The sequence below is a fragment of the Salvelinus alpinus genome, chromosome 7 (genome assembly GCF_045679555.1).
Source record: "Salvelinus alpinus chromosome 7, SLU_Salpinus.1, whole genome shotgun sequence".
Classification (NCBI taxonomy): Eukaryota; Metazoa; Chordata; class Actinopteri; order Salmoniformes; family Salmonidae; genus Salvelinus; species Salvelinus alpinus.
The window spans coordinates 11,021,139-11,048,891 of record NC_092092.1 but is presented as its reverse complement, the minus strand read 5'-3'; the positions used below and the strand labels follow the sequence as shown (position 1 = coordinate 11,048,891).

The following is a 27,753-nucleotide window of genomic DNA, read 5'->3' as shown; positions in this document are numbered from 1 at the left end:
TATGATAAAAATTACAGACCTCTACATGCTTTGTAAGTAGGAAAACCTGCAAAATCGGCAGTGTCTCAAATACTTGTTCTCCCAACTGTATGTGCATCCTTTCAAGCACACCATTCTCATTAACCTGTGGTGAGTTATTCACAATTTTCGATGAACAAATACAATTTTATATGTAAGCTGGCTAAATAAAGAGCAAAATGATTGATTGTTACTATATTATTATTTGTGCCCTGGTCCTATAAGAGTTCTATGTCACTTCCCACGAGCCGGGTTGTGACAAGAATTCACACTTATTCTTATGTTTAATAAATGTATCGTATAGTGTGTATGTGGCAGGCTTACAATGATGGCAAAATCAACATTTGAGAGTGCGCTGACCCTGGTGCTAGAGGGGATACGCGGCTGGAGGTTGAATGTTTAAAGGGGTATAGGACTATTAAAAAGTTTGGGAACCACTGCTGTAGAGGTTACAAGGCACACACATAATGAGCCATATATGAAAAAATGTATTTCAACATTTTAAAAAACGAAATGATAATACAATCAAATCATTGTAAATCTGCATATTAGTACTAATGTGGATTTCATTTAGAGATTTTTTTTTAGCAAAAATAAGTCTGTTTTGGTACATTTGTTTTCCAGATAACATTATTTAAATGAAGTTGACATTTTGCTGTGATAGTTTTTTTCCCCCAATAGTTTCTTCTTTGGGTCAAAATGACCCCAGTTAAAATATGTTAGCAGTTTGAGGGTTAGGAAACATGTTGGTGTATTCCACAGAGTACAGCCTAGAGCCTTGTGAAGATCCAGGAGTGCCAGCCTACAGTCGGCGAGTTGGGTTCCAGTTTGGGGTGGGGGACTCGCTCATTTTTTCCTGCTTCCCGGGTTATCGTTTGGAGGGGGACCACAAGATCACCTGCCTGGGGGGAGGCCGGAGGGTCTGGAGTGGAGCCCTGCCAAGGTGTGTGGGTAGGTGGACACATGCTTTCATTTCATTTGAACAAACTGAGAATACTTGTACATTGAAATAACTTGTACTGTACTTTGCCAACGGCAGGAGAAGGAGCTATACTGAGCATACAGTATAATACAAGTGCATGAGCTAGTTTCTAATGATTGATTTACCTACATTTCTGAATATTGTCAAATGGTTAACTTACAATCTCAAGAATATTACTCAACTGCTTCCTATTATCAGTTATGCATACTTTTATAAGCAGAGCATGAAACCAGGGCAGAGTTAGAAACCACAAATGATCTGGCTGTCATTTTGTCATCCCCTACAAAGAGCCATGTGTTTTCTCATAAAAAGTTCAGTAGAGAAAATTAGGCAATAACCCCACAAGAACCAAACTAGAGTTTAAGCTCACATGGCTCAAGGTCTACAGGCAGAATTTGCTTTTATACCTGAGGTACAACATCAGAATATTAACTACAAGGACATCCAGTCCCAGCACAGCCCCGAGCCTTGGTGACCAACACACACTTAATGCAGAGAGCTGTTCATTAATTCATATTCCCCTCAAGTTTCTGTTGTGGAGATTCATCAAAATTCCAGCAGGGAAAACATCTGATTGGCCCATCAGTTGATAACAGGTCGCAGCTGCTGAAGTATTCTGGGTTCAACCTGCTGAACATTTGTGTTGAACTCTTCTCTTAGGGTTAAACGGCTCCTTTAATGCCCCTATTCAGATTCATAACAGACAGATATGACTTTTCTCACAGGTCTTTTCTCTCTCTCTCTCTCTCTCTCTCTCTCTCTCTCTCTCTCTCTCTCTCTCTCTCTCTCTCTCTCTCTCTCTCTCTCTCTCTCTCTCTCTCTCTCTCGTTTGGAATGAGCAGCATATAGTACGTAGGGAAATATGACAGTTCTCTAAAGATAATCAAGACAAATTTTTCTGACTTTAAACTCAGATTGCCATGAAATGTCTTAATATCATATTCTCTCTCTCTCTTGCTTATTTTCTCTCTCACTCTCTCGCTCTCACTTTCTCTCGCTCGCTCGCTCTGCCTAGCTGAATGTGGAGCCACTACCGTTGGGAGCGAGGGGGTTCTGCTATCACCCAATTACCCATCCAATTATGACAATAACCATGAGTGCATTTACCGCATTGAGACAGAGGCAGGGAAGGGCATCTGTGTCACGGCCACTAACTTCCTGCTCCACGAGGGGGATTACCTGAAGGTGAGTCTCACATCAATCATACACAACACTGGATATTTACTCCGTAGATGTTACATATCAATACATCCCCACGCATAATCTTCTCACTGCAAGGTGTGCAAATAGTTAATAAAGGACTCAATGTGAGACTTTTCAATGTGAGACTTTTTCACTGCAGCATCAACTTTTTGAATGCAGTTATGGTCCAATGTAACCCGTAAGAGACCAGAGGTAGTGACTCAGTCAAATCATGAATTATTAATGCCTTCATTAAAATTACATGATGCCAGAGCTTGAGGCATAGAGAGGCCAATGAAAAAATGTGTATCAAATCTTACAGTAGTGCATAACAACATAATAACTGGTTATAAAGTGGCGGAATTGTCCTTTAAAATTCTGTTCAATCTCTTTAAACAGAAAATCTAATCAAATGTTATTGGTCACATGCGCTGAATATAACAGGTGTAGACTTTATAGTGAAATGCTTGCTTACGAGCCCATTCTCAGCAGTGCAGAGTTTTAAAAAAGTTAGGAAAATATTTTCTCAATAAAAAGGAAATAGTAACACAATAAAATAACAATAACGAGACTATATACAAGGAGTTCGGTTACCGAGTCAATGTGCAGGGGTACGAGGTAGTTGAGGTAATTGAGGTAATAGAGTACATGTGGGTAGGGGTTAGGTGACCCCTAGGCAATCAGGATACATAATAAACAGAGTAGCAGCAGCATATGTGAAGACTGTGAACGTGTGTGTGAACGTGTGTGTGAACGTGTGTGTGTGTGTGTGTGCGTGCGTGCGTGCGTGCGTGTGTGTGTTGGAGTGTCAGTGTACAGTAGTATGTGTGAGTGTGTGGGTAGAGTCTCATGAGTGTGCATAGAGCAGGTGCAGGAGAGTCAGTGCAAAACAATTAAGATAAATAAAGAAATAAAAAAGGGTGTCAATGTAAATAGTCCGGGTAGCCATTTCGTTAACTGTTCAGCAGCCTTATGGTCCCAGACTTGGCGCTTAGGTACCCCTTGCCGTGCGGTAGCAGAGAGAACAGTCTATGACTTGGGTGGCTGGAGTCTTTGACAATTTTTAGGGTCTTCCTCTGACACTGCCTGGTATAGAGGTCCTGAATGGCAGTGATGCACTGGGCCGTACGCACTACCCTCTGTAGCGCCTTGCGGTCGGCTGCCGAGCAGTTACCAGTCAAGATCCTCTCAATGCTGCAGCTGTATAACTTTTTCAGGGGGTATAGGCGGTGTCATGTCCTCTTTACGAGTGTGTTGGTGTGTTTGGACCATGATAGGTCCTTAGTGATGTGGACACCGAGGAACTTGACGCTCTCGACCCGCTCCACTACAGCCCCGTCGATATGAATGGGGGCATGTTCGGTCCTCTGTTTCCTGTAGTCCACGATAAGCATCTTTGTCTTGCCCACGTTAAGGGAGAGGTTGTTGTCCTGGCACAACACTGCCAGGTCTCTGACCTCCTTCCTATAGGCTGTCTCATCGTCGTCGGTGATCAGCCCTACCACCGTCTTGTCTTCGGCACTTAATGATGGTGTTGGATTCATGTGTGGCCATGCAGTCGTGGGTGAACAAGGAGTACAGGAGGGGACTCTCACCACCTGCGGGCGGCCCATCAGGTTGTCCACAATCCAGTTGCAGAGGAAGGTGCATGATGAGCTTGGATGATGAGCTTGAAGATGAGCTTGGTGATGAGCTTTGATGTCACTATGGTGTTCAACGCTAAGCTGTAGTTAATGAACAGCATTCTCACGTAGGTGTTCCTTTTCTCATGGTGGGAAAGTGCAGTGTGGAGTGCAATAGAGATTGCGTCATCTTTGGATCTGTTTGGGCGGTATGCGAATTGGAGTGGTTCCAGGGTTTCTGGGTTGATGGTGTTAACGTGAGACATGACCAACCTTTCAAAGCATTTCATGGCTAAAGACGTGAGTGCTATGGGGCGGTAGTCATTTAGACTGGTTACCTTGGCCTTCGTCGCCACAGGGACTATGTTAAGAATATGTAGGTATTACAGACTGGATTAGAGAGAGGTTGAAAATGTCAGTGAAGACACTTGCCGGCTAGTCAGCGCATTTTCTGAGTAATCCGTCTGGCCCTGCGACCTTGTGAATGAGAACCATGGTTCAGTGTTGCTTGCCTCGAAGCTAGCATAGAAGAGATATACAGTTGAAGTCGGAAGTTTACATACACCTTAGCCAAATACATTTAAACTCAGTTTTTCACAATTCCTGACATTTAATCCTAGTAAAAATTCCCTGTCTTTGGTCAGTTAGGATCACCACTTTATTTTAAGAATGTGAAATGTCAGAATAATAGTAGAGAGAATTATTTATTTTAGCTTTTATTTATTTCATCACATTCCCAGTGGGTCAGAAGTTTACATACACTCAATTAGTATTTGGTGGCATTGCCTTTAAATAGTTTAACTTGGGTCAAACGTTTTGGGTAGCCTTCCACAAGCTTCCCACAGTAGTTGGGTGAATTTTGACCCATTCCTCCTGACAGAGCTGGTGTAACTGAGTCAGGTTTGTATGCCTCTTTGCTTGCACACGCTTTTTCAGTTCTGCCCTCAAATTTTCTATAGGATTGAGGTCAGTGCTTTGTGATGGCCACTCCAATACCTTGACTTTGTTGTCCTTAAGCCATTTTGCCTCAACTTTGGAAGTATGCTTGGGGTCATTGTCAATTTGGAAGACCCATTTGCGACCAAGCTTTAACTTCCTGACTGGTGTATTGAGATGTTGCTTCAATATATCCACATAATTTTCTTGCCTCATGATGCCATCTATTTTGTGAAGTGCACCAGTCCCTCCTGCAGCAAAGCACCCCCACAACATGATGTGCCACCCCCGTGCTTCACAGTTGGGATGGTGTTCTTCGGCTTGCAAACCTCCCCCTTTTTCCTCCAAACATAACGATGGTCATTACGGCCAAACAGTTCTATTTTTGTTTCATCAGACCAGAGGACATTTCTCCAAAAAGTATGATCTTTGTCCCCATGTGCAGTTGCAAACCATAGTCTGGCTTTTTTATGGCGGTTTTGGAGCAGTGTCTTTGTCCTTGCTGAGTGGCCTTTCAGGTTATGTCGATATAGGACTCGTTTTACTGTGGATATAGATACTTTTGTACGTGTTTCCTCCAGCATCTTCACAAGGTCCTTTGCTGTTGTTCTGGGATTGATTTGCACTTTTCACACCAAAGTACGTTCATCTCTAGGAGACAGAACGCGTCTCCTTCCTGAGCGGTATGAAGGCTGCGTGGTCCCATGGTGTTTGTACTTGCGTACTATTGTTTGTACAGATGAACGTGGTACCTTCAGGCGTTTGGAAATTGCTCCCAAGGATGAACCAAACTTGTGGAGGTCTACAATTGTTTTTCTGAGGTCTCGGCTGAATTCTTTTGATTTTCCCTTGATGTCTTTCAAAGAGGCACTGAGTTTGAAGGTAGGCCTTGAAATACATCCACAGGTACACCTCCAATTGACTCAAATTATGTCAATTAGCCTAGCAGGATCTTCTAAAGCCATGACATAATTTTCTGGAATTTTCCAAGCTGTTTAAAGGCACAGTCAACTTAGTGTATGTAAACTTCTGACCCACTGGAATTCAATTGTTGGAAAAATTACTTGTGTCATGCACAAAGTAGATGTCCTAACCGACTTGCCAAAACTATAGTTTGTTAACAAGAAATCTTTGGAGTGGTTGAAAAAGTTTTAATGACTCCAACCTAAGTGTATGTAAACTTCCGTCTTCAATTGTAGCTCGTCTGGTAGCCTTGCGTCGCTGGACAGATCTCAGCTGTGTTTCCCTTTGTAATCCGTGATAGTTTGCAAGGCCTGCCACATCCGATGAGCGTCAGAGCTGGTGTAGTAGGATTTGATCTTAGTCCTGTATTGAAACTTTCACTGTTTGATGGTTCGTCGGAGGGAGTAGCGGGTTAGTGTCCGGATTAGTGTCCTGCTCCTTGAAAGCAGCAGCTCTAACCTCTAGATCAGTATGGATGTTGCCTGTATTCCATGGCTTCTGGTTGGGATATGTACGGTCACTGTGGGGACAACAGCGTCGATGCACTTATTAATTAAGCTGGTGACTGATGTGGTAAACTCCTCAATGCCGTTGGATGAATCCCGGAAAATATTCCAGTCTGTGCTAGTGAAACAGTCCTGTAGCTTAGCATCCGCTTCATCGGACCATTTCCGTATTGAGCGCGTTACTGGTGCTACCTGTTTGAGTTTTCTTTCTTGTAGGCAGGAATCAGGAGGATAAAGTCATGGCCCGATTTGCCAAATGGCGAGAAGAGGGGAGAGCTTTGTGTGCATCTCTGTGTGTGGTAAAGGTGACCTAGAGTCTGATTTCAGTTTTCCTGCATTAAAATCCCTGGCCACTAGGACCGCCGCCTCTGGATGAGCATTTTGTTGTTTGCTTATGGCCCTATACAGCTCGTGGAGAGCGGTCCTAGTGCCAGTATTGGTTTGTGGTGATAAATAGAAAGCTATGAAAAATACAGGTAAATAGTGTGGTATACAGCTTATCATGAGGTATTCTACTCAGGCGAGCAGAACCTTGAGACTTCCTTAATATTAGAGATTGTGAACCAGCTGTTGTTAGTAAAGAGACACACACCACCCCCCTGATCTTATCGGACACGTTGTGTCCTTCTGATGCATAGAAAAACCAGCTAGATGTATATTATCCGTGTCCTTGTTCAGCCATGACTCAGAGAAGCATAGTATATTACAGTTCTTAATGTCCTGTTAATAGGATAGTCTCGAACGGAGCTCGTCCAGTTTATTCTCCAGCGATTGTACTTTCGCCAAAATAACAGAGGGTAGAGCCGATTTATTAATTTGCCTCCGTAGACTTATCAGACTCATTGAAGTAGAAGTCCTCGTCCAAATCGAGGTTAGTGATAGCTGTTCTGACGTCCAGAAGCTTTTTTCGGTCATAGGAAACGATGGAGGAAACATTATGTGCGATAAAAAGTTAAGATCAGCACCAAAGAATACACAAAATAACACAATTAGTCAGGAGCCCGTAAAATGGCTGCCATTCCATCTGGCGCCATTCTCATATCTATGTGTATCATATTTCTGTGTAGTCCACTGTAAGTTTTAAATGTACACTACCGGTCAAAAGTTTTAGAACACCTACACAGGGTTTTCTTTATTTTTGCTATTTTCTACATTGTAGAATAATAGTGAAGACATCAAAACTATGAACGAACACATAGGGAATCATGTAGTAACCAAAAAAGTGTTAAACAAATCAAAATATATTTGAGATTTGAGATTCTTCAAATAGCCACCCTTTACCTTGATGACAGCTTTACACACTCTTGCCATTCTCTCAACCAGCTTCACCTGCAATGCTTCTCCAACAGTCTTGAAGGAATTCCCACATATGCTGAGCATTTGTTGGCTGCTTTTCCTTCACTCTGCACTCCGACTCATCCCAAACCATCTCAATTTGGTTAAGTTCGGGGGATTGTGGAGGCCAGGTAATCTGATGCAGCACTCCATCACTCTCCTTCTTGGTAAAATAGTCCTTAAACAGCCTGGAGATGTGTTGGGTCATTGTCCTGTTGAAAAATAAATGATAGTCCTACTAAGCCCAAACCAGATGAGATGGCGTATCGCTGCAGAATGCTGTGGTAACCATGCTGGTTAAGTGTGCCTTGAATTCTAAATAAATTACAGACAGTGTCACCAGCAAAGCACTCCCACACCATAACACCTCCTCCTCCATGCTTTACGGTGGGAAATGCAGATGTGGAGATCATCCCTTCACCCACACAGCGTCTCACAAAGATACAGCGGTTGGAACCAAAAAACTCCAATTTGGACTTCAGACCAAAGGACAAATTTCCACCTGCCCATTACTCGTGTTTCTTGGCCCAAGCAAGTCTCTTATTATTATTATTGGTGTCCTTTACTAGTTTTTTTATTTACAGCAATTCGACCATGAAGGCCTGATTCACACAGTCTCCTCTGAACAGCTGTTGTTGAGATGTGTCTGTTACTTGAACTCTGTGAAGCATTTATTTGGGCTGCAATTTCTGAGGCTGGTAACTCTAATGAACTTATCCTCTGCAGCAGAGGTAACTCTGGGTCTTCCATTCCTGTGGCAGTCCTCATGAGAGCCAATTTCATCATAGCTCTTGATGGTTTTTGTGACTGCACTTGAAGAAACTTTCAAAGTTCTTGAAATGTTCCGTATTGACTGACCTTCATGTCTTCAAGTAATGATGGACTGTTGTTTCTCTTTGCTTATTTGAGCTGTTCTTGCCATAATATGGACTTGGACTTTTGCCAAATAGGGCTATCATCTGTATACTCCACCTACCTTGTCACAACACATCTGATTAACATCTGATTCACTTTTAAGAAGGCACACCAGTTAATTGAAATGCATTCCAGGTGACTACCTCATGAAACAGGTTGAGAGAATGGCAAGAGTGTGCAAAGCTGTCATCAAGGCAATGGGTGGCTATTTGAAGAATCTCAAATATAAAATATATTTTTATTTGTTTAACACAGTTTTAATGTCTTCACTATTATTCTACAATATAGAAAATAGTAAAAATAGAGAAAAACCCTTGAATGAGTAGGTGTTCTAAAACTTTTGACCGGTAGTGTATGTTATTTGGATTAGGCACCCTTCTGGTTATCCGCGTTAACATGTTTCGGCCTTTGTCTTGACCACTATCCTCTGGAAGCCCAACTTTAATTATTCTCCCGTAGTGTATATATTCATATTATGTATGTACAATATGTATCTACCCATCTGCTCTTTATTATTTTCTTGATGAATTGAATGCTAACTACTGACTCAAACCTCTTACGCTGCCACTCAGCAAATATTGTAATTGTACTGCAAGAGGCTGCATACTGTACAGTACACAGTATGCTATTGAATATTCCCTTGAATATTAATAGCATTTTGACAAACCTGTGCATTATAGTGTTGTTCTTTCATCAACAGGTGTATGACGGGAAGGATACTTCACATCGTCTTCTTGGCAATTTCACCAAAACTGACATGTACAATGTCATCATCAACAGTACCTCAAATCACCTCTGGATTGAGTTCAACAGCAACGGCACTGAAACCAACAAGGGATTCAGACTGACCTACAGCAGTGAGTAGATTATGTCCTAGAGACACAGCCTATATATATAATCCCTGATTCAAGTTTTAGTGGACACTGGACAGATGTCTTTTTAATGTTTAAATGGGCTAAAGCGTCAAATCTGTATTTGTAGGTTTTGACCTTGTCAAGTGTGAAGAACCAGGAACTCCGATTTACGGATACAAGATTCAAGATGATGGCCATTTTGCGAACACTTTTGTGTTGTACAGTTGTAACCCTGGCTATACTCTCCATGGAAGCAGCACTCTGACATGCCTAAGTGGAGACCGTAGGGTTTGGGACAAACCTTTGCCTTCCTGTCTAGGTGAGTGAGTAGTTGCCGAAAATAGACAAATCAAATCAGAGTTTATTGGTCGCATACACAGATCTGCAGGTGTTATAGCAGATGCAGCTAGTAGAATGTCTCACAAATACAATAAATGTAATAATTAAGAAATCAAGAATTAAGAACCCAGAGTAGATATATTATAGTGAGCATGTGTCAGAATCCAGAATATAAATACGTGGTGTGTATAGACAGTATAGAATTTGGAAAGAAAATGTAGTAGGTATCATCAGGGAACATTCCCTGATTATGGTGAAACACACCATTTCCATTCCTAAGGAAGATTTTGTTGACATTTCAATTATCAGAGTAATGGTCAAGATGCCCATATCAAAGGATTCATTTTCATCCACTGCATACTTTTGAATATAGTATACTATTTTACCAGTCAACATGGACTTTGTTGTGTTGTCTGCATTCTGTCCCACTGTTATTAATATCTTACTGATTCCATAATCTGACGAGCTCTGCCAGTTCCGCTCTCTCAGGCTAACTATGAGTCAAATCTCCTCCAGTCATACTGCCATTTATACTATACCGAAATATTACACTAGTTAACAGCTATGAACATTTATCCCCTAATGCTGGCTATATTACTGCCCCTAAAGCTATATATGAAGAAACCTTGTGTGTCTCTCTCTTAATTTAGTAAGAACACTCTGAGCTTTCTGTGCTGGTGAGAACTGATACATTACAGTGTCATTCTTCAGTTCAGCCTCATTCCTTAATTAGCCCAGCTCGCTTCAGACACATTTCTATACTGCAGAAAAGTAGCATGGAAAATGGATGACATTGCCCTAGGCTGTCATTGTATTTTTTCTTTCCTTTGAACGAAGTGACATAATAGGGATATCCTGTTTTCTTTTTCTGTCGTCAGCAGTGAATAAAATAATACACATACGTATGTGGAGAAGCTAGAGAACATATTAGGTTATTTCAAGTGTGATTATGCAATGTATTATGGGATGCTTATGAATTGGTCTGGTTGATGCCAGAGAGAGAAGCCAGCCTGAGGTTCATCAGGATTAAGACACCTCAAAAGATCAGGGTAGCTTATTTAATTAACTTTCTATTGTGATGATATGAGCCTGCCCTTAACATATTTACACTGAACACTAGGGCTGCTGATGACTATGGTAAAATACACGTTTCGGTTTCCTCATCTAGCTGAATGCGGAGGCCACATCGCAGGTGCAATATCTGGACGGATACTCTCCCCGGGTTACCCTGCACCCTACGACAACAACCTCCACTGTACCTGGTCCATCGAAGCGGACACAGGCAAAACCATTAGGTACAGTATCTCACAATAGGGACACACCCCTTGGAATATGCGATTCGATACACAATAGCTCAATTTTTCTTGACTCCATTTAAATTTGAAGTGAAATCAGCTAGTTTATTGCGAGGCGTGTCTAGTATAGCGGAGCAATTGTTCTGCTGCACATTTGGAAAATGATTTGTGATTAAATGTGCCATTGCTGATTGCATTTCACCCCCACTGCTAGGCCTTCCTTACCATTAGCATATATTCCTTTAGGTCCATTACTGGCTTCTTCAAAACCAAACAATAACCTCCAAAGATAAACCAATTATGCCCGCTAGAAATGCCATAGAAATCAGATATGCCAATTCAATTCAAGCAATCTAAGGATCAAGGAGGGGGAGAGATACAATTGACATCGCTGGCTATTGGACTTTTTAAAGAATTCATCCTCTCTCTACTTTGCCGCTGAAAATAATTGAAACATTCCTTTGGCGAGAAAGACCGCTCTGATCTAGATGTTTCCTTGGTCTGAGGCATTACTTGAGGACTGATTCGCTAGAACTCCAATGATAATTTTGTATTACAAGTTGGTACCTACCCTTGGTCAGTTGATTTATGGGGTATTGTTGTGTAGGTGTTTGTCACAAATGTGAACCAATGGTAAGGCCTGACTATAGTGCTTCTACACCTGCATTGCTTGCTGTTTGGGGTTTTAGGCTGGGTTTCTGTATAGCACTTTGAGATATCAGCTGATGTAAGAAGGGCTATATAAATACATTTGACTTGATTTGATATAGTATGCAAGGTTCTAATTCTTGAAGAGCTGCATAGTGTATAATGAATCATTCTCGCTCTTTCTATTTAGCCTCCACTTCATAGTGTTTGACACGGAAGTGGCCCATGACATCCTGAAAGTGTGGGACGGTCCAACAGAGGGGGGTATCCTCCTGAAGGAATGGAGTGGGTCAGCTCTGCCCGAGGACACCCACAGCACCTTCAACATCCTAACACTCCAGTTTGACAGTGATTACTTCATCAGCAAGTCAGGCTTCTCCATTCAGTTCTCAAGTAAGTAGCACTCTACCTGTCACAACAGACCAGAAGTATTCTGATATGACATTCATACCAGTAACTTTTCAGACGAAGGCTACAGTATGTTTCTTGACATTTCCCTCTCTCAGCCTCGATTTGAACTTGTTTTTATGTCCTTTATACCTACATATAAACCACTCTTATGACGAATAAAAAATTTGCACCATAAATATTTCATGCAAATATAAATGAAATGGAGCATTGCATTTGCATATAAATGGCAAATATTTTCTGGAACTATTATTTCAAAGACAAGTAGTCTCCACAATTCAGTTTGCTGCCAGTCCAATGATTTCAAATACAATATTATATTATATCATAATCAGCATTTGGCCGAAAAAATGTTAGTTGTATAAATGAAATGTGTGTTGTCAAAATGTCAGCATTTGTCTCATGTTAATATTCATAAGTGATTAATTTGTGTGATTTCAGCTACTACTGCCATGACCTGTAATGACCCTGGGACACCCCAGAACGGGACGCGTTACGGGGATAGTCGGGAGCCCGGGGACACCATCACCTTCCAGTGTGACCCAGGTTACCAGGTCCAGGGCCTGGACAAGATCACCTGTGTACAGCTCAACAACAGGTTCTACTGGCAACCAGACCCTCCAACCTGTATAGGTATGTTGCTTTGACTTCCACAGTAATGGAGAAAGGACTTCACTGTTATTTCTCTTCTTGGCTTGATGTCCGCAAAGAGTTTGTACAATAGGTAGATGTTCCTTCCCTTTAGGATAATTCTGCTGCAAGAAGGTAATTTGGGATGTGTATGCTAGGCCGCTGCGTTGTTTTCATTGAAGGATTTGTGGTATCTGAAAATCCATGTAAACAGTGTTTTATGAACCACCACTCATTTGTGTCTGCTTAATTACTTTATGTTGAATGAGTGACATGTTTATTATTAGAATGAATGAACTGTAACATTAGGAATGTAAACCATGTCTCAGTAGAGTGTGAATCCCCCTGTGAAAAATGATTAATCAGTAACTGAAATGTAATTGGCATTTTCAGCCATTGTCAACCAATCCTCTTGTCAGACAGTGTGCTTTGTCACTTCTAGTCTTTTGGTATGTTTACCACACCACTAATAATTGTTTGATGGAAGGCCATTTATAGCAAGAATCATTTGTAATGGTGGAAGATTACTAAGATTAGAAACATGTTGCTCTTACAAACCCTCCCAATCAAGTACATGATTGACAGGATTGAAACTCAAATGGAGTCTTATTTTGCTTAGCTCACGCTTGAATTGACATTCAAACAAGTCTCACACAACGGTAAAATTAAAGAAGCAAAGATGTGAATAACTTTTCTGAATGACAGTGGCAGGGAGGAATTCCATCGCTACTGTTTGTCACTGAACGTCTGTGCATGGTGGCCTGTTTTGTCACTTCAATCAACATAAACAGTTAATGTGATGGAGACAAGTCGTATTAAAACCTGTGTGTTGCCCTCACTCTCCTTGATGTGATAGCTACCTGCGGCGGCAATGTGACAGGCCCTGCTGGGGTGATTCTATCACCCAACTATCCACAGCCGTACCCACCAGGAAAGGAATGTGACTGGAGAATTAAAGTCAACCCTGACTTTGTTATAGCCCTAATTTTCAAAAGGTATGTCACTCACGCTATGCTGCGAGGCACCGACGGTAATAAGGAGCAAGGTCAAAGAGCCGATGGAAGGAGTGTATCCACTCTGTCTTTGTCAGTTTGGTAATTACCGTAAACAAACATCAAACACATCTGTGTTTGAGGTGAAATAGTTTGCCTTTGTTCAAATATTATCCAAATCGATGTGTGTTACTGTATTACGCCATATACCTAGATGATACCTATAGATGGAATAGCTTTGATAAAATGGACTATAGTTCCTCGAATTACAAAGCACCACAACCCACAGGAATTACATAGGCTCAAATGAGAAAAATGCCAAAGAACTCTTATCAGTTGATCTCAGATTCATCAGAACATTACTTGCTCACCATCCCTCTAATGGCAGTTACAGACAGTACAAACAGGCCCCCACATGCCTGCTTCACAATGTAGGGCCAAGGCGAGCTGAACTGGCCTGGCCTTGCCATAGTTGCTGGGAAGAACAATGTGAATGGAAACATCCGAGCCAACAGAGTATGGTTCTTGTTGGCACTACGGTGTAATTCAGGCTCAGGTTGATGTGATTTGGGATGAATCTTGTCCTGGATTTTCACTAGATGAGCCAGTGGCAAAGTCAAAATTGGCTATATATCATAGAAAGTTATGAAAACAAAAATATGCGTAGGGCTAGGCATAAGGTTAGCAGTGTGGTTAATGTTAGGGTTAGGTTTACAATCAGATTTTATGACTTGGTGGCCAACTAGTGAAACACTTGCAGAGCTGCCTCCAGTACATAAATCATCCCAATATATGCCAACCTGCGAATCAGGCATCAGTCTTTAATAAACATTGTTTTCTATTGCATACTTCCAGTTTCAACATGGAGCCCAGCTATGACTTCCTGCACATCTATGAGGGGGATAACTCCAACGGCCCATTGATCAGCAGCCTGCAGGGAAATCAGGCCCCGGAGCGCATCGAGAGCAGTGGCAACAGCCTCTTCCTCGCTTTCAGGAGTGACGCTTCCCTCGGGATGTCTGGCTTTGCCATTGAATTCAAAGGCAAGTTGTCAACATGTTAGTCTCACAGGAAGTGACCCTAGGTTTCTATGAAAGTGTATAGCATTGGCCATATCGTAAGGTTGATGTCTCTATAAAAAATGCTTTCAACAGATCTAGATTTCTAAGATGAAAGATTTCCAGGAAGTGGAGAATACATTCTATAGACAACATGTTTTTATCAGCCTTATTGCATGTTGTTCTCCCTGTCAGCTAGATGTCCTTATTTTGTCTGTTGTCTACACACAGCTATGCAGTATCTGAAAAACAGTATGTATTCCAACCTACTTCTTTTTATGAAATGCTTTTTGATTAAAGGCATTGATGATAGAACTACTGTAGATCAACTGGATAATTGGTTTGATTTGTTACAGAAAATCAATGAAAGTCACAAAACACATGAACACAGATGTGTATAGTATTTTGCCACTTCAACGTCTCGTTCTTCCTGGAAGATTTTTTCAAACCAATCAATGGCATAATTTGTCGTTTTCTTTTGTTGGTCCTGTATTTAACTGTGCTTTTGTCAATAAAAACAGTTAATTGCCTTTCATTGGAACTCAGTGAGATTTTCCATCTCCCAAGGCTGAAAGCACTCAAATGTTTCTTCTCTCTCTAATTGAAAATATAATCTACGCTCTTTTTTTCTGTAAATCAATCTCCTATATTCATATTTTTCTCCCATCCATGCACCATTAACTAAGGTAATTTAAATGTTGAGAAGGTTAAAATAATGCCATTTCTGTTTTCATACTTATTACTGTAATAAACTTAATATATTTGTTGATGTTTTCTACTACTTTATTTCTAATTGTATTCATAAATCCATATCAAAATGTAGCTTTAGGTTGAGGGCATTGGCATGTATACTTTGGCCTTGTGTGTTGAGAAGCATTTTCCCTCTCTGGGTATTGGAATGTGGATGAAATTGTGATGCACTATAGCAATTTCAGTGATAAAATCTCCCACCTCTACCCTCCAACATTCACTGCTTCTTAAAGCACAAGGCAGCAGAGAGAAGTGGGTTGTTAGCTGTCATCTTGTTTGGCAGTGTATACAAGCACCACCTCCAGAGCTTTTTCCAACTGTCCTTCTCCTAGTGTCTGTTCCCTTAAGGACACTGGCTGCCCTCACCCCCCCACCCCCCTCACCCATTTTTCCTACAGACCCAGATGCTTACCTTGCATTCCCCTCTGTGCTGGTCTTTTCTATTGAGGATTCCTTGGAGCAACTCTACTTGCTCTTTTGTACTCTACACTCCCTGTGTTCTGCCTCTTACATGAAGGTTCACCATAGAGAAACATCAGTAGCGGCTTCCGAGAATCCCTGGAATGTTCATATATTTATATATTTCTTAATTCCATTCTTTAACTTTTCGATTTGTGTGTATTGTTGTGAATTGTTAAATACTACTGCACTGTTGGGTCTAGGAACTCAAGCATTTCGATGCAACCGCAATAACATCTGCTAAATATGTGTGTGTGACCAATAACATTTGATCTGATTTGTTTGAATGCACCCTGTAACCCAGGATACCATAGCCTGCCTGTTCCCGATATCTGAGCTTTTCAACTGCGGAGTTTCTTTTGCATTTATGGATAAGTTGCAATGCTTTAGCAAAAATCATTATGGTTTGACATTTTCCTCCTTGGTGTTGTATTGAAATAAAGTCTCTCAAGGTCTATTGTCCTGCACGGTACATTATCTTAAGCTTGTGTATGTTTTCTACTCCACAGAGAAACCCAGGGAGGCATGCTTTGACCCTGGAAATATCATGAACGGCAGTCGCGTGGGCATGGACTACAAACTGGCCTCCACAGTGACCTATCAATGTAACTCTGGATATACTGTTGTTGGACCAGCCACAATCACATGTGTTATCGGTTCAGATGGAAAACCTATATGGGACAAGGTCCTACCATCGTGTAAAGGTAAGATCTTTTCAGTTTGCCTACGGTTATAAAATCTGATTCCCAACAGCTTATCACAGAGAGAGTACCTTGAGTTCTTGTTGTCCTCCCTTCAAGTCTAATTGATTTGTCTTGGTACCCTCATCTAGCCTCTTAATTACAGACTGATTACCGCTCTGTGGGAGAGAACCATTCATGTAAGCTTGTGAGATCAGGTGGCTTGCGAGGCTAACCATCATCGGCACTATCAATCAAGGCTAATATCAAGCCAATTTTTACTGGTTTCACCGAAAGGTTTTGTGGACCCCTTTTTGTCTTTGCACAAGAAGGGAGTATTGGTTTTTTAAAGACCACGGCTGAACTTTCTAGCAGTTTATTGACAGTTGTGAGAGCTTGGGCGGTGACAACTGCCACTCACGCGTCCTTTCACCCCCCCCCCTTTCTCTCTCTCTCCTTCATGTCCGTGTGTCTCTGAGGAGACTCAGACAGGTGGCTGTGTAGTTGCTGCCACATCATCTCTATGCCTCCACCCTGCCACTTCTCACACTGAGCCTCTACCTTACAGCAGCACGGCCACTGGAGACATGACTTGGATATGAGAGACACACACCAAAGTGTTATAGTCGACATGATGAACATGGAATTATGTTGTTTTCAATAAAGATTTCTAGATGTATGCATAAAGCTGATCATTTTAGGATATAAACTATTTTCAAGGAAACAAGCAAGATTAGCTAGCTTCTAATTTTTAAAACAAATTTTCACCTGTTTTTTTCCCGTATTCCATCAATTGTCAGATCTTGTGGGGGAGTGTGAGACTCATGAGTGAAAATCTACCTGAGCTCCTACCGTTAAGAGATTTGGGGCTTATGTGAATCTGATTGTATGTCATTAAGAAGTTACTCCGGCATTCACATAAACAACAGAGAGGGTTTTGTGCACCAAGACACAGCTGAAGCAAAGCAAACAGCTCATTGTCTCTAGTCTAGACCCTACTGGGTCGAAAACTGAACAAACACTAGAGCTAGTTTAGAAGGATATACAACAACAGGAGACTGCAGAACAAATCAGCAGAGGAACTACAAATGAAGCCTTGGATCTATAGTTAGTCCCTCCAGGATCTATAGTTAGTCCCTCCAGGATCTATAGTTAGTCCCTCCAGGATCTATAGTTAGTCCCTCCAGGATCTATAGTTAGTCCCTCCAGGATCTATAGTTAGTCCCTCCAGGATTCTGCTATTCTGCGATCGCAATTTTCTTTGCAAAACCAACAATTTTTCATATATTATGCGAGGGTTTGCAAATTTGACCAATCCCTGCTTTATTTCTGCATAAACAGTCAAATCATTGCAATATTATTGCATAAAACTGACCCATCAACGCAGTATAAGAACAGGTCTCGCAATTTCAACCAGTCACTGTACATTTACCGCATAATATGGTTTGAACAAGTTACTTCTCAACAAATTTTTCCCTTGTCAGTGCATTTTCAAATTGGACAAAATCATCACGTATTGCCATGCAAAATGTCAGAATTGCCGCAGCAAAATCAAGTATTTTTGCTCACAAATATCACAGAAAATCCCAGCAAAATCCTGGAGGGACTGTATAATGGTTTTACATTGCTAACACTCTTAACCCCTGTCTGTAGTCAGTCTAAAGGGATTTGAGCTTTTAAACAGCATGTGTTGATTAGTTGACCCTTTTTGATTCTGTACCTAGAGAGGGATAGCTTTCATTTCTTCACTCCCAGATCATTTATTTGCTCACACTGATGGTATAGTTGGCTGTTTGCCTTTAACGATTTTATTATTTATTTTATTTTAGTTTGGTGGAGAGCTAGAGAATTATTACCATGAGCTGCATTCCCTTGTTGACCATTGTGCATTATGGATGTGGCTTAAACATTCCATTTGTCATTCTGAATGGAACGATTCAGTAGCGTTGTGTAATTAGAGTTATGGCTTGGTCATGGACACAGTTAGCTTGAACTCGTAGTGCAGCTGAGGACCTCAGGATCACTGTCTGCTTCTCCATTCTAGTGTTCTCTAGTAACGCTCTTGTCTCATTGAATCTTTCATACATTTCAATGGGAAAGGGTCTTTCCGCTAAGAGCTTATTGAAATATAATTTGCCATTATCAAGATTGTTTAACCGTGACAATGAACGGCTATGTTCTGTGGGGTCCCATAACATTGGTTTATGGATGTCCGAGCACTTGCTTTTTAATCCCTAGACTCCATAAAGAAGAAGTGTGTGGATTATAAGGGTGAGACATGATGTTATTGATTCAAAAATGCCACAATGGCACAATGGCCTTTGTTGATCGATACCCCGGGCTTGAAAGAAAATGGTAGCCTAGCGGTTAAGAGCGTTGGGCCAGTAACCGAAAGGTTGCTTGTTTGATTCCCCGAGCCGACTAGGTGAAAAATCTGTTGTTGCCCTTGAGCAAGGAACTTAACCCTAATTGCTCTGGATAAGACTAAAATGTATGAAAGTAGTGAGCAAAATGGCTTGTTCTGGTTTATGACCTTTCTCAACAGTTGTATATAGCCTGCTTTCAATGACACACAACATTTGATCGGAGATATGAATTCCATATTATTGTATTTTTTCGAAAGTGAAAAGCACACAGCAGACACAATTGGGAATCACTCTGAAAACCAAGGTGATGTGAAGCAAATGTTTCTGTTTCATTTGCTTGTATTGTCTGTCAGTTATGTTTATGTCTAGTCCTCGAAATATGTTATTTATGTCACCTTCAAGGAGGATCGTAGGTTTGTATACGCTACACTAAAGCCACGTTCTAAAGAACACGTTTTAAATCAATGAAAGGAAGGGAAATTATGTATTTTTCATAGTTGGAATCATTCGTTCAAGGTTAAGGTCAGATTTTGGCTAGATGAAACAGCATATTGATTGAGGAAATCCATTGTAAGCCGCATAGTTTGATATCTGGGAAACGTAGTTGCCTAGCCTTTTTTAACATGCCTGAACATAAGCATACAGTATGTGAGAACACACATAATCCCCTTCAGCAAGCGCATTTAACCCTCTTGTCTGTGGTTGAATTGAGCTTATTTTGCCTGATGATAAAGAGGTGAACAAAGCTATTTGCTGGTTGTGTTCATAAGTGAGCAAAAGAAAGAGCCATTTCTAAAGGCTGTGGCTGTGCCTGCAAGCCAAGGCCTCTTGAGTGACGGTGAAAACGCCAGAGTGCCACGTGGGTTATATGCAGATCAGTCACAGTGAGACAGGGAGGACTCACTGTGAATGTTAAAACTCATTCTGCTGCCGGTTGAGGGAAATGATTACTAATGTCCCCAGTATCACCCGGCTAATGAAAGGAATCGTTATGTATTTAATGACTGTGGGGGGAGGGGTGGGAATATTTCTCAGTGTAAACCGCTCCTGTACCCAGTTAATCCCCATTTTTAGAAGCCGTGGGTGTGTACATGTAAGTGGTACAGTATAGAAGAAAAGCAAACACTTTAAATGTGTCAGTTGTGCGTTATTATTGATGCTTCAGGGTGGTTGTGAGACTCTATAGGTCCAGTTTACTGACAGTTTCAACAACTGTCATGTTCAGCAATGAATATTAATGCAACAAACAAGAACAAAAACCATGATACCGTCTTTATTTAATACCAGCAACCCTTCTCTTCACCTTTATTTAGCTACTTCATGTTCTAATCTTTGATATTTTAGTCTCCTCTGAAAATAGTAGGTGCAAAACTACAGTATATCTACTGAAGACCAAATTTTAACCATTTGAAATTTTTCACTGGTCTGTTATTTTCCGCTGCTTTTTGGAATACTGATTCACTCCAAGGCACTTCCTTGGGCTTTCAGACAAAACTAATTAGAAAGGGGTGAGATCCTTTTAAATAATAAAGGATTTTCCCCCCTCTTTCTCTCAGCTTCTCTCATCCAAACAGGTCTTTTATTCGTTTCCATAGTAACTACAGTAAAAGACTGTCTCTTGAATGAGGAATCCTCCATGACTGTAAATAGAAGGTGTGTAATAATGTTAAAGCATGGTGGTATAGCGCCCCTCAGAGGCGGGCAGTGTTGACACACAGCCGCGCCGGCGCCAGATGAATTGCATAGACTAGAGGAATTAGAGTTTGTTTGGATTTATGCATGTCTGTGTGCTTCTGTGTTGAGGGCATAACAATGCAATAGCTGTGTCCACACTACAGTCCTCAATATCCACTCTACGGTCCTCAATATCCACTCTACGGTTCTCTGTATCCACTCTACGGTCCTCAATATCCACTCTACGGTCCTCAATATCCACTCTACGGTCCTCAATATCCACTCTACGGTCCTCTGTATCCCCTCTACGGTCCTCAATATCCACTCTACGGTCCTCAATATCCACTCTATGGTCCTCTGTATCCACACTATGGTCCTCTGTATCCACTAAATGGTCCTCTGTATTCACACTATGGTCCTCTGTATCCACACTATGGTCCTCTGTATCCACACTATGGTCCTCTGTATCCACTAAATGGTCCTCTGTATTCACACTATGGTCCTCTGTATCCACACTATGGTCCTCTGTATCCACACTATGGTCCTCTGTATCCACTCTATGGTCCTCTGTATCCACACTATGGTCACCTGTATCCACTAAATGGTCCTCTGTATCCACTCTATGGTCACCTGTATCCACTCTATGGTCCTCTGTATTCACACTATGGTCCTCTGTATTCACACTATGGTCCTCTGTATCCTCACTATGGTCCTCAATATCCTCACTATGGTCCTCTGTATCCATCATATGGTCCTCTGTATCCACTCTATGGTCCTCTGTATCCACACTATGGTCCTCAATATCCTCACTATGGTCCTCTGTATCCACATCTGAACTTCCTTCCTCCTCTCTCTTTCTCATTCTCTCTCTCTTTCTCTCTCTCATCCTATCTGTCTCATGCATGCTCTCATTCTCCCTCTCTATCTGGCTCCCTCTCTCTTTCTCACATTATCTCTCCTGCGGTATTACATGGATGTTTTTTCACGGCTGACTCCTCTAGATGAGACGTTGAGGTCAGGTGGAAGACATGTCTGTTTCCATGATACTAGTGAAGGGAAATCACACTTGCTTACATTGGTGTAGAGATGCATTCATATCAGGCACATGTCATAGCAGCCAACGTTGTACGGTCTGTTAGGTTTAAGCGGCTTGTGGCGTCTGTCCGATTACTGTATGCATAAACATGACGCTATGTTTGAATGTCCTTAAATAGCTAAAGTATGTACATTCCCACATACAATTCTTATTATAAATAAGGTCTGACGATGACTACCTTGGCACGTCGCTACAGTGGCTGGCGTATTATACAGTGTTGATTTGAGCATATTGTCTCGTGTCATTTAATTTGTTTGTCTTTATTTTCAGTTAAGAGCATTTGGCCAGTAACCGAAAGGTTGCTAGTTCAAATCCCAGAGCAGACTAGGTGAAACATTTGTCAATGTTCCTTGGAGCAAGGTACTTAACCCTAATTGCTCCTGTAAGTCATTCTGGACAAGAGTGTGTATTTAAACGTCGAATATTTCCATATATTGCACAGAAAATCTAATAAACAGGTCATGGCTTCTGGAAGCTTGTCATTGTCTGTAACTCTCACCTAGTCATGATGGTAAAAATGTAAAACTACTATCATCATAATTCATACTGGCTGACCAATGCTCAAGTAACCAGTTATCTCAACAGCATATTTAATATTAAATTGTAATATTCAGTATAACCATGGTTACCCACAGTTGGATGTATGCTGAGTAGATTGACCCCAAGTCAAGTGAAATGTTATTTGTCACATTGTAACGATGTTCGTCTGAGGAAGAAGGAGAGGACCAAGGTGCAGCGTGGTACATGTTCATGATTTTTAATAACACTGAACCCTCAAACAAAAAAGAACAAAAGCGGTACAAACAAAACAGTCCTGTCTGGTACAGAGACAGAAAACAACTACCCACAAAACCCATGTGGGCAAGAGCTACCTAAGTATGGTTCTCAATCAGAGACAACGTTAGACAGCTGCCTCTGATTGAGAACCACACCTGCCAAACAACAAAGAAATACAAAACATAGAATGCAAAACATAGAATGCCCACCCCAACTCACGCCCTGACCAAACCAAAATAGAGACATAAAAAGGGAACTAATGTCAGGGCGTGACACACATGCTTCATAAACAACAGGTGTAGACTAACAGTGAAATGCTTATCCCTGATCTTTGAGATGTTCAGTTTTTTGTGGGTTTTTCCCTGATTTGTGGGGTTTTCCCTTATTTGTTCATGTATAATGAAGATTGTTACATAACCTGTTTTGAAAGACTAAATAATGAAATCCAATATTTGTTATGATAAATAGTGAGTGAGTGATCAAGCATTTGATACCTAAAAGAGAAAGTACACTTTTGCTTGACATGACACTGCTTACAGTGCCAACAGTTAAACAATTATCAGACAGCAATTCCCCTTTCTTTACGAATTACTGACGTGATCTGTGTTAAAGGCCCAGTGTAGTAAAAAACTTGATATGCCTGTGTTTATATATAAATAAAATAAAAAATGTCACATACACATGTTTAGCAGATGTTATTGCGGGTGTAGCGAAATGCTTATGTTTCTAGCTCCAACAGTGCAGTAGTATCTAAGAATTCACAACAATACACACAGTACACACAACCTAAAAGTAAAATAATGGAATTAAGGAATATATAAATATTAGGATGAGCAATGTCGGAGTGGTATTGAGTAAAATACAGTAGAATAGAATACAGTATATACATGAGATAAGTAAAGCAAAAATATGTAAACATTATTAAAGTGACTAGTGTTCCATTATTAAAGTGGCCAGTGATTTCAAGTCTATGTATATGGGGCAGCAGCCTCTAGGGTGCAGGGTTACATAACCGGGTGGAAGCCGCCTAGTGATGGCTATTTAACAGTCTGATGGTCTTGAGGTAGAAGCCGTTTTTCAGGCTCTCAGTCCCAGCATTTATGCACCTGTTCTGACCTTGCCTTCTGGATGATAATGGAGTGTACAGGCAGTGGCTCGGGTGGTTGTTGTCCATGTTGATCTTTTTGGCCTTCCTGTGACATCGGGTGCTGTAGGTAGTTTGCCCCCAATGCTGCATCGGGCAGACCACACCACCCTCTAAAGAGCCCTGCGGTTGCGGGCAGTGCAGTTGCCGTACCAGTCGGTGATACAGCCTGACAGAATGCTCTCAATTGTGCATCTGTACAAGTTTGTTAGGGTTTAAGGTGCCAAGCCAAATTTCTTCAGCCTCAAATGTCTTGTGCCTTCTTCACCACACTGTCTGTGTGGGTGGACCATTTCAGATTGTCAGTGATGTGTACGCCGAGGAACTTGAAGCTTTCCACCTGCTCCACTGCGGTCCCGTCGATGTGGATAGGGGTTGCTCCCTCTGCTGTTTCCTGAAGTCCACGATCAGCTCCATTGTTTTGTCGACATTGAGAGAGAGCTTATTTTCCTGGCAACACACTCCCAGGGCCCTCACCTCCTCTCTGTAGGCTGTCTCGTCATTGTTGGTAATCAGGACTACTACTGTTGTGTCGTTTGCAAACTTGATGATTGAGTTGGAGGTGTCCATGGCCACGCAGTCATGGGTGAACAGGGAGTACAGGAGGGGGCTGAGCATTCACCCTTGTGGAGCCACTGTGTTGAGGATCAGCGAAGTGGAGGTGTTGTTTCCTACCTTCACCACCTGGGGGTGGCCCGTTTGGAAGTCCAGGACCCAGTTGCATAGGGCGGGGTTTAGACCCAGGGCCCCGAGCTTAATGATGAGCTTGGAGGGTACTATGGTGTTGAATGCTGAGCTATAGTCAATGAACAGCATTCTTACATAGGTATTCTTCTTGTCCAGATGGGATACGGCCGTGTGCAGTGCGATGGCGATTTTATCGTCTGTGGATCTATTGGGGCGGTAAGCAAATTGAAGTGTGTCTAGGGTGTCAGGTAAGGTAGAGGTGATATGATCCTTAACTAGCCTCTCAAAGCACTTCATGATGACAGAAGTGAGTGCTATGGGGCGATAGTCATTTAGTTCAGTTACCTTTGCTTTCTTGGGTACAGGAAAAATGGTGGATATCTTGAAGCAAGTGGTGACAGCAGACTGGGATAGGGAGAGATTGAATATGTCTGTAAACACTCCAGCCAGCTGGTCTGCGCATGCTCTGAGGACGCGGCTAGGGATGCCCTTTGTAGTCCGTGATAGTCTGTAGACCCTGCCACATATGTCTCGTGTATGAGCTGTTGAAATACTACTCCACTTTATACTGTCTCTATACTGACGTTTTACCTGTTTGATTGCCTTATGAAGGGAATAACTATACTGTTTGTATTCGGCCATATTCCAAGTCACCTTGCCGTGGTTAAATACGGTGGTTCGCGCTTTCAGTTTTGCGCAAATGCTGCCATCTATCCACGGTTTCTGGTTGAGGTAGGTTTTAATAGTCACAGTGGGTACAACATCTCCTGTACACTTCCTGATAAACTCAGTCACTGTATCCATGTATTTGTCACTGTTATTGTTTTAGGCTACCAGGAACATATCCCAATCTGCGGGATCAAAACAATCTTGAAGCGTGGATTCCGATTGGTCAGACCAGCATTGAATAGTCCTTAGCACGGGTACTTCCTGTTTGAGTTTCTGCCTATAGGAAGGGAGCAGCAAAATGGAATCGTGATCAGATTTGCTGAAGTGAGGGTGGGGGAGGTCCTTGTAAGCATTTCGAAAAGCTGAGTAGCAGTGGTCTGTTTTCTCAGAGCGAGTGCTGCAGTCAATGTGTTGGTAGAACTTCTGTAGCGTTTTTCTCAAATTTGCTTTGTTTAAATCCCCAAAAGGAATAAATGCGGCCTCAGGATATGTGGTTCCCAGTTTGCATAGAGTCCAGTGTAGTTCTTTGAGGTACTTCCAGGACAATGACTGAAAGTCGCAATGACTGCCAGCAGATACCCATAGATTTCCAGTCATTGTGCTAACGCTACTTAGCATTGCCTCACAAAACGACCTCTAACTTCTTTCATACCGGACACAGAGACATAAAAATGGTATCCACGAGTTCAACTGACTCTGGGGATGTAGACAAAATCCAAAACTATCCCTTTCATTGTTACCCAGAAATGATTTGATATTGAGATAAAAATGGCTGCATAGGACCTTTAACTAAATCTCTCGCTCCATGGGTGTGAAATTTCTAGTTTTAGGCTGGGAAGACCCAGATACAAAACATTTTTTTACAGCAGAAACTCTGTCTTCCCATAGGAAGTATGAGGTGAGGGTGATGTGATCAAAGGGAAGGAGTTTGATAAGCAGAGGACCATGAGCCGGGGCTGCATCCTGACACCAGGTTTATAAGCTCCACAAGGTATTGTGGGCAGATGAAGGAGCAGACCTGGGGGAGCAAGGTATTGTGGGCATGAAGGAGGAGACCTGGTGGAGCGAGCGCAGGGAGTCTTAGGGTGCTTGAGACGTGGCAGGAATCTCAATCGATGATCATTGTAGCAAGGACCAAGGGGATGGAAAGAACAAGGCAGGTGCAGGAAGAACACAGGAGGGTATCAAGCGATTGGGGCATTGACATTTTCTGAAAGGTGTACAGCAAGTAATAATACTTAATAAAAAGGAAATGAGAAGAAGGGTTAACTAGGGATTTAGGGTCAGGGAGAACAAGAGGGGACCAGAGCTCACTGCCCCCTAATGTTGTGTGTTCCGTCATTTTCTCTCCTTTTGCCAGTATTTATTCAGAGTTTCTCAAAGTAGTTACGAGTGAAGCCACGTGTGTCCATGGAGCCATTGAAATCAGTATACTTCACCTCTGGACACATTGCAGGCCATATTAAGGACTTACTGTACACATGCTTAAGGGCAACATAAACACAGAGATATATGGAATCTTAATCATGTGGGCATGAAGGAGCAGACCTGGTGGATTAACCTTTAATGTTGGTCTGAAACTGTGTTGATATTTTGTACAGTGAGTTAAGATCTATATGTTATGCCTCTGATAAACACTTTTTTTTGGTAGTTTGGTTGCTGAAAAAGGTCCCCGCAGACATAATTTAACAGGTTGTACCGGTTCCTTTCAGAGGGACTAAAAGAAACAAAACAAGTTGTGGATTGAGTTGTTTTGAACCATCATCATTGAGCTGCTATGAATGTCGAATGACGCTCCAGATGTTAAGAGAACGCACAGCACATCTTTGTTCCAACATAACAGCTCGCAACTAGTGCACTGACTTTTCTCCCATGTGTATACATGGTGCTTGTCCTTTCATGATTATTGTCTCTGGGAATTGAGTAACACGGAGATGGTTTCTGGTGTCTTTCAGCTCCTTGTGGTGGTCATTACGCTGGGTCTGAAGGCGTGGTACTCTCTCCTAACTTCCCCCAGAACTACACCACTGGTCAAACGTGCTCCTACTACATTACTGTCTCTGGAGAATTTGGTAAGGTTTTTATTTTATTTAACCTTTATCTAACTAGGCAAGTCACCTTTAAGAACAAATTCTTATTTACAATGACGACCTACCCCGGCCAAACCCAGACGACGCTGGGCTAATTGTGCGCTATGGGACTCCCAATCACGGCCGGCTGTGATACAACCTGGATTCGAACCAGGGACTGTAGTGATGCCTCTTGCGCTGAGATGCAGTGCCTTAGACCGCTGCGCCACTCGGGAGAAGGGTTAATCAACTGCAACATTATTAAAGCAGCACTTAGACTTAATCTGACAAGTGTGATTTAGCTGCCTACAGTCCAATGGAGGATTTACCATCATTTTCAGATATTATCATTGTGGAAAGTATGTATCTTAAGATAGTCTCCTCCTATCCAGGCTTATACAAAGCATAGTTCAGTCATGAAGTGCTGAATCATGGATCAAGGTATGTTAGAGTTATCCCTGGTTCTTGTCTGACCTCATACAAGTTATGCTTTCTCAATTGTGCGTGATATTCAGCTGTGATGACACAACCAAAACATATCTAATTGTATAAGGTATATATCTGTGCCTCAGTGCGTATTTATCATGCATGAACTGGTGTAGCAGATGTGAAATCGCAAGGTAAACATTGTTGGTTAGCCTGTTATGTGGTGACATCACCCACCCTGAGACCTGGGTAGTTAGCATGCTAGCCTTGTGT

At 41.8% G+C, this 27,753-nt stretch overlaps 1 protein-coding gene across 1 annotated transcript in view; it reads left to right on the top strand.

The window, feature by feature from the left end:
* LOC139580473 (CUB and sushi domain-containing protein 1-like) overlaps positions 1-27,753 on the top strand; it is a 451,300-nt gene that overhangs the window by 339,482 nt on the left and 84,065 nt on the right. The window contains exons 21-31 of the mRNA XM_071409207.1: positions 781-969; positions 2,016-2,185; positions 9,160-9,316; positions 9,441-9,632; positions 10,821-10,947; positions 11,786-11,988; positions 12,445-12,636; positions 13,490-13,628; positions 14,481-14,668; positions 16,402-16,596; positions 26,941-27,057. Coding sequence (XP_071265308.1) covers positions 781-969; positions 2,016-2,185; positions 9,160-9,316; positions 9,441-9,632; positions 10,821-10,947; positions 11,786-11,988; positions 12,445-12,636; positions 13,490-13,628; positions 14,481-14,668; positions 16,402-16,596; positions 26,941-27,057 — 1,869 coding nt within the window. The remainder of the gene's footprint in view (positions 1-780; positions 970-2,015; positions 2,186-9,159; positions 9,317-9,440; positions 9,633-10,820; positions 10,948-11,785; positions 11,989-12,444; positions 12,637-13,489; positions 13,629-14,480; positions 14,669-16,401; positions 16,597-26,940; positions 27,058-27,753) is intronic.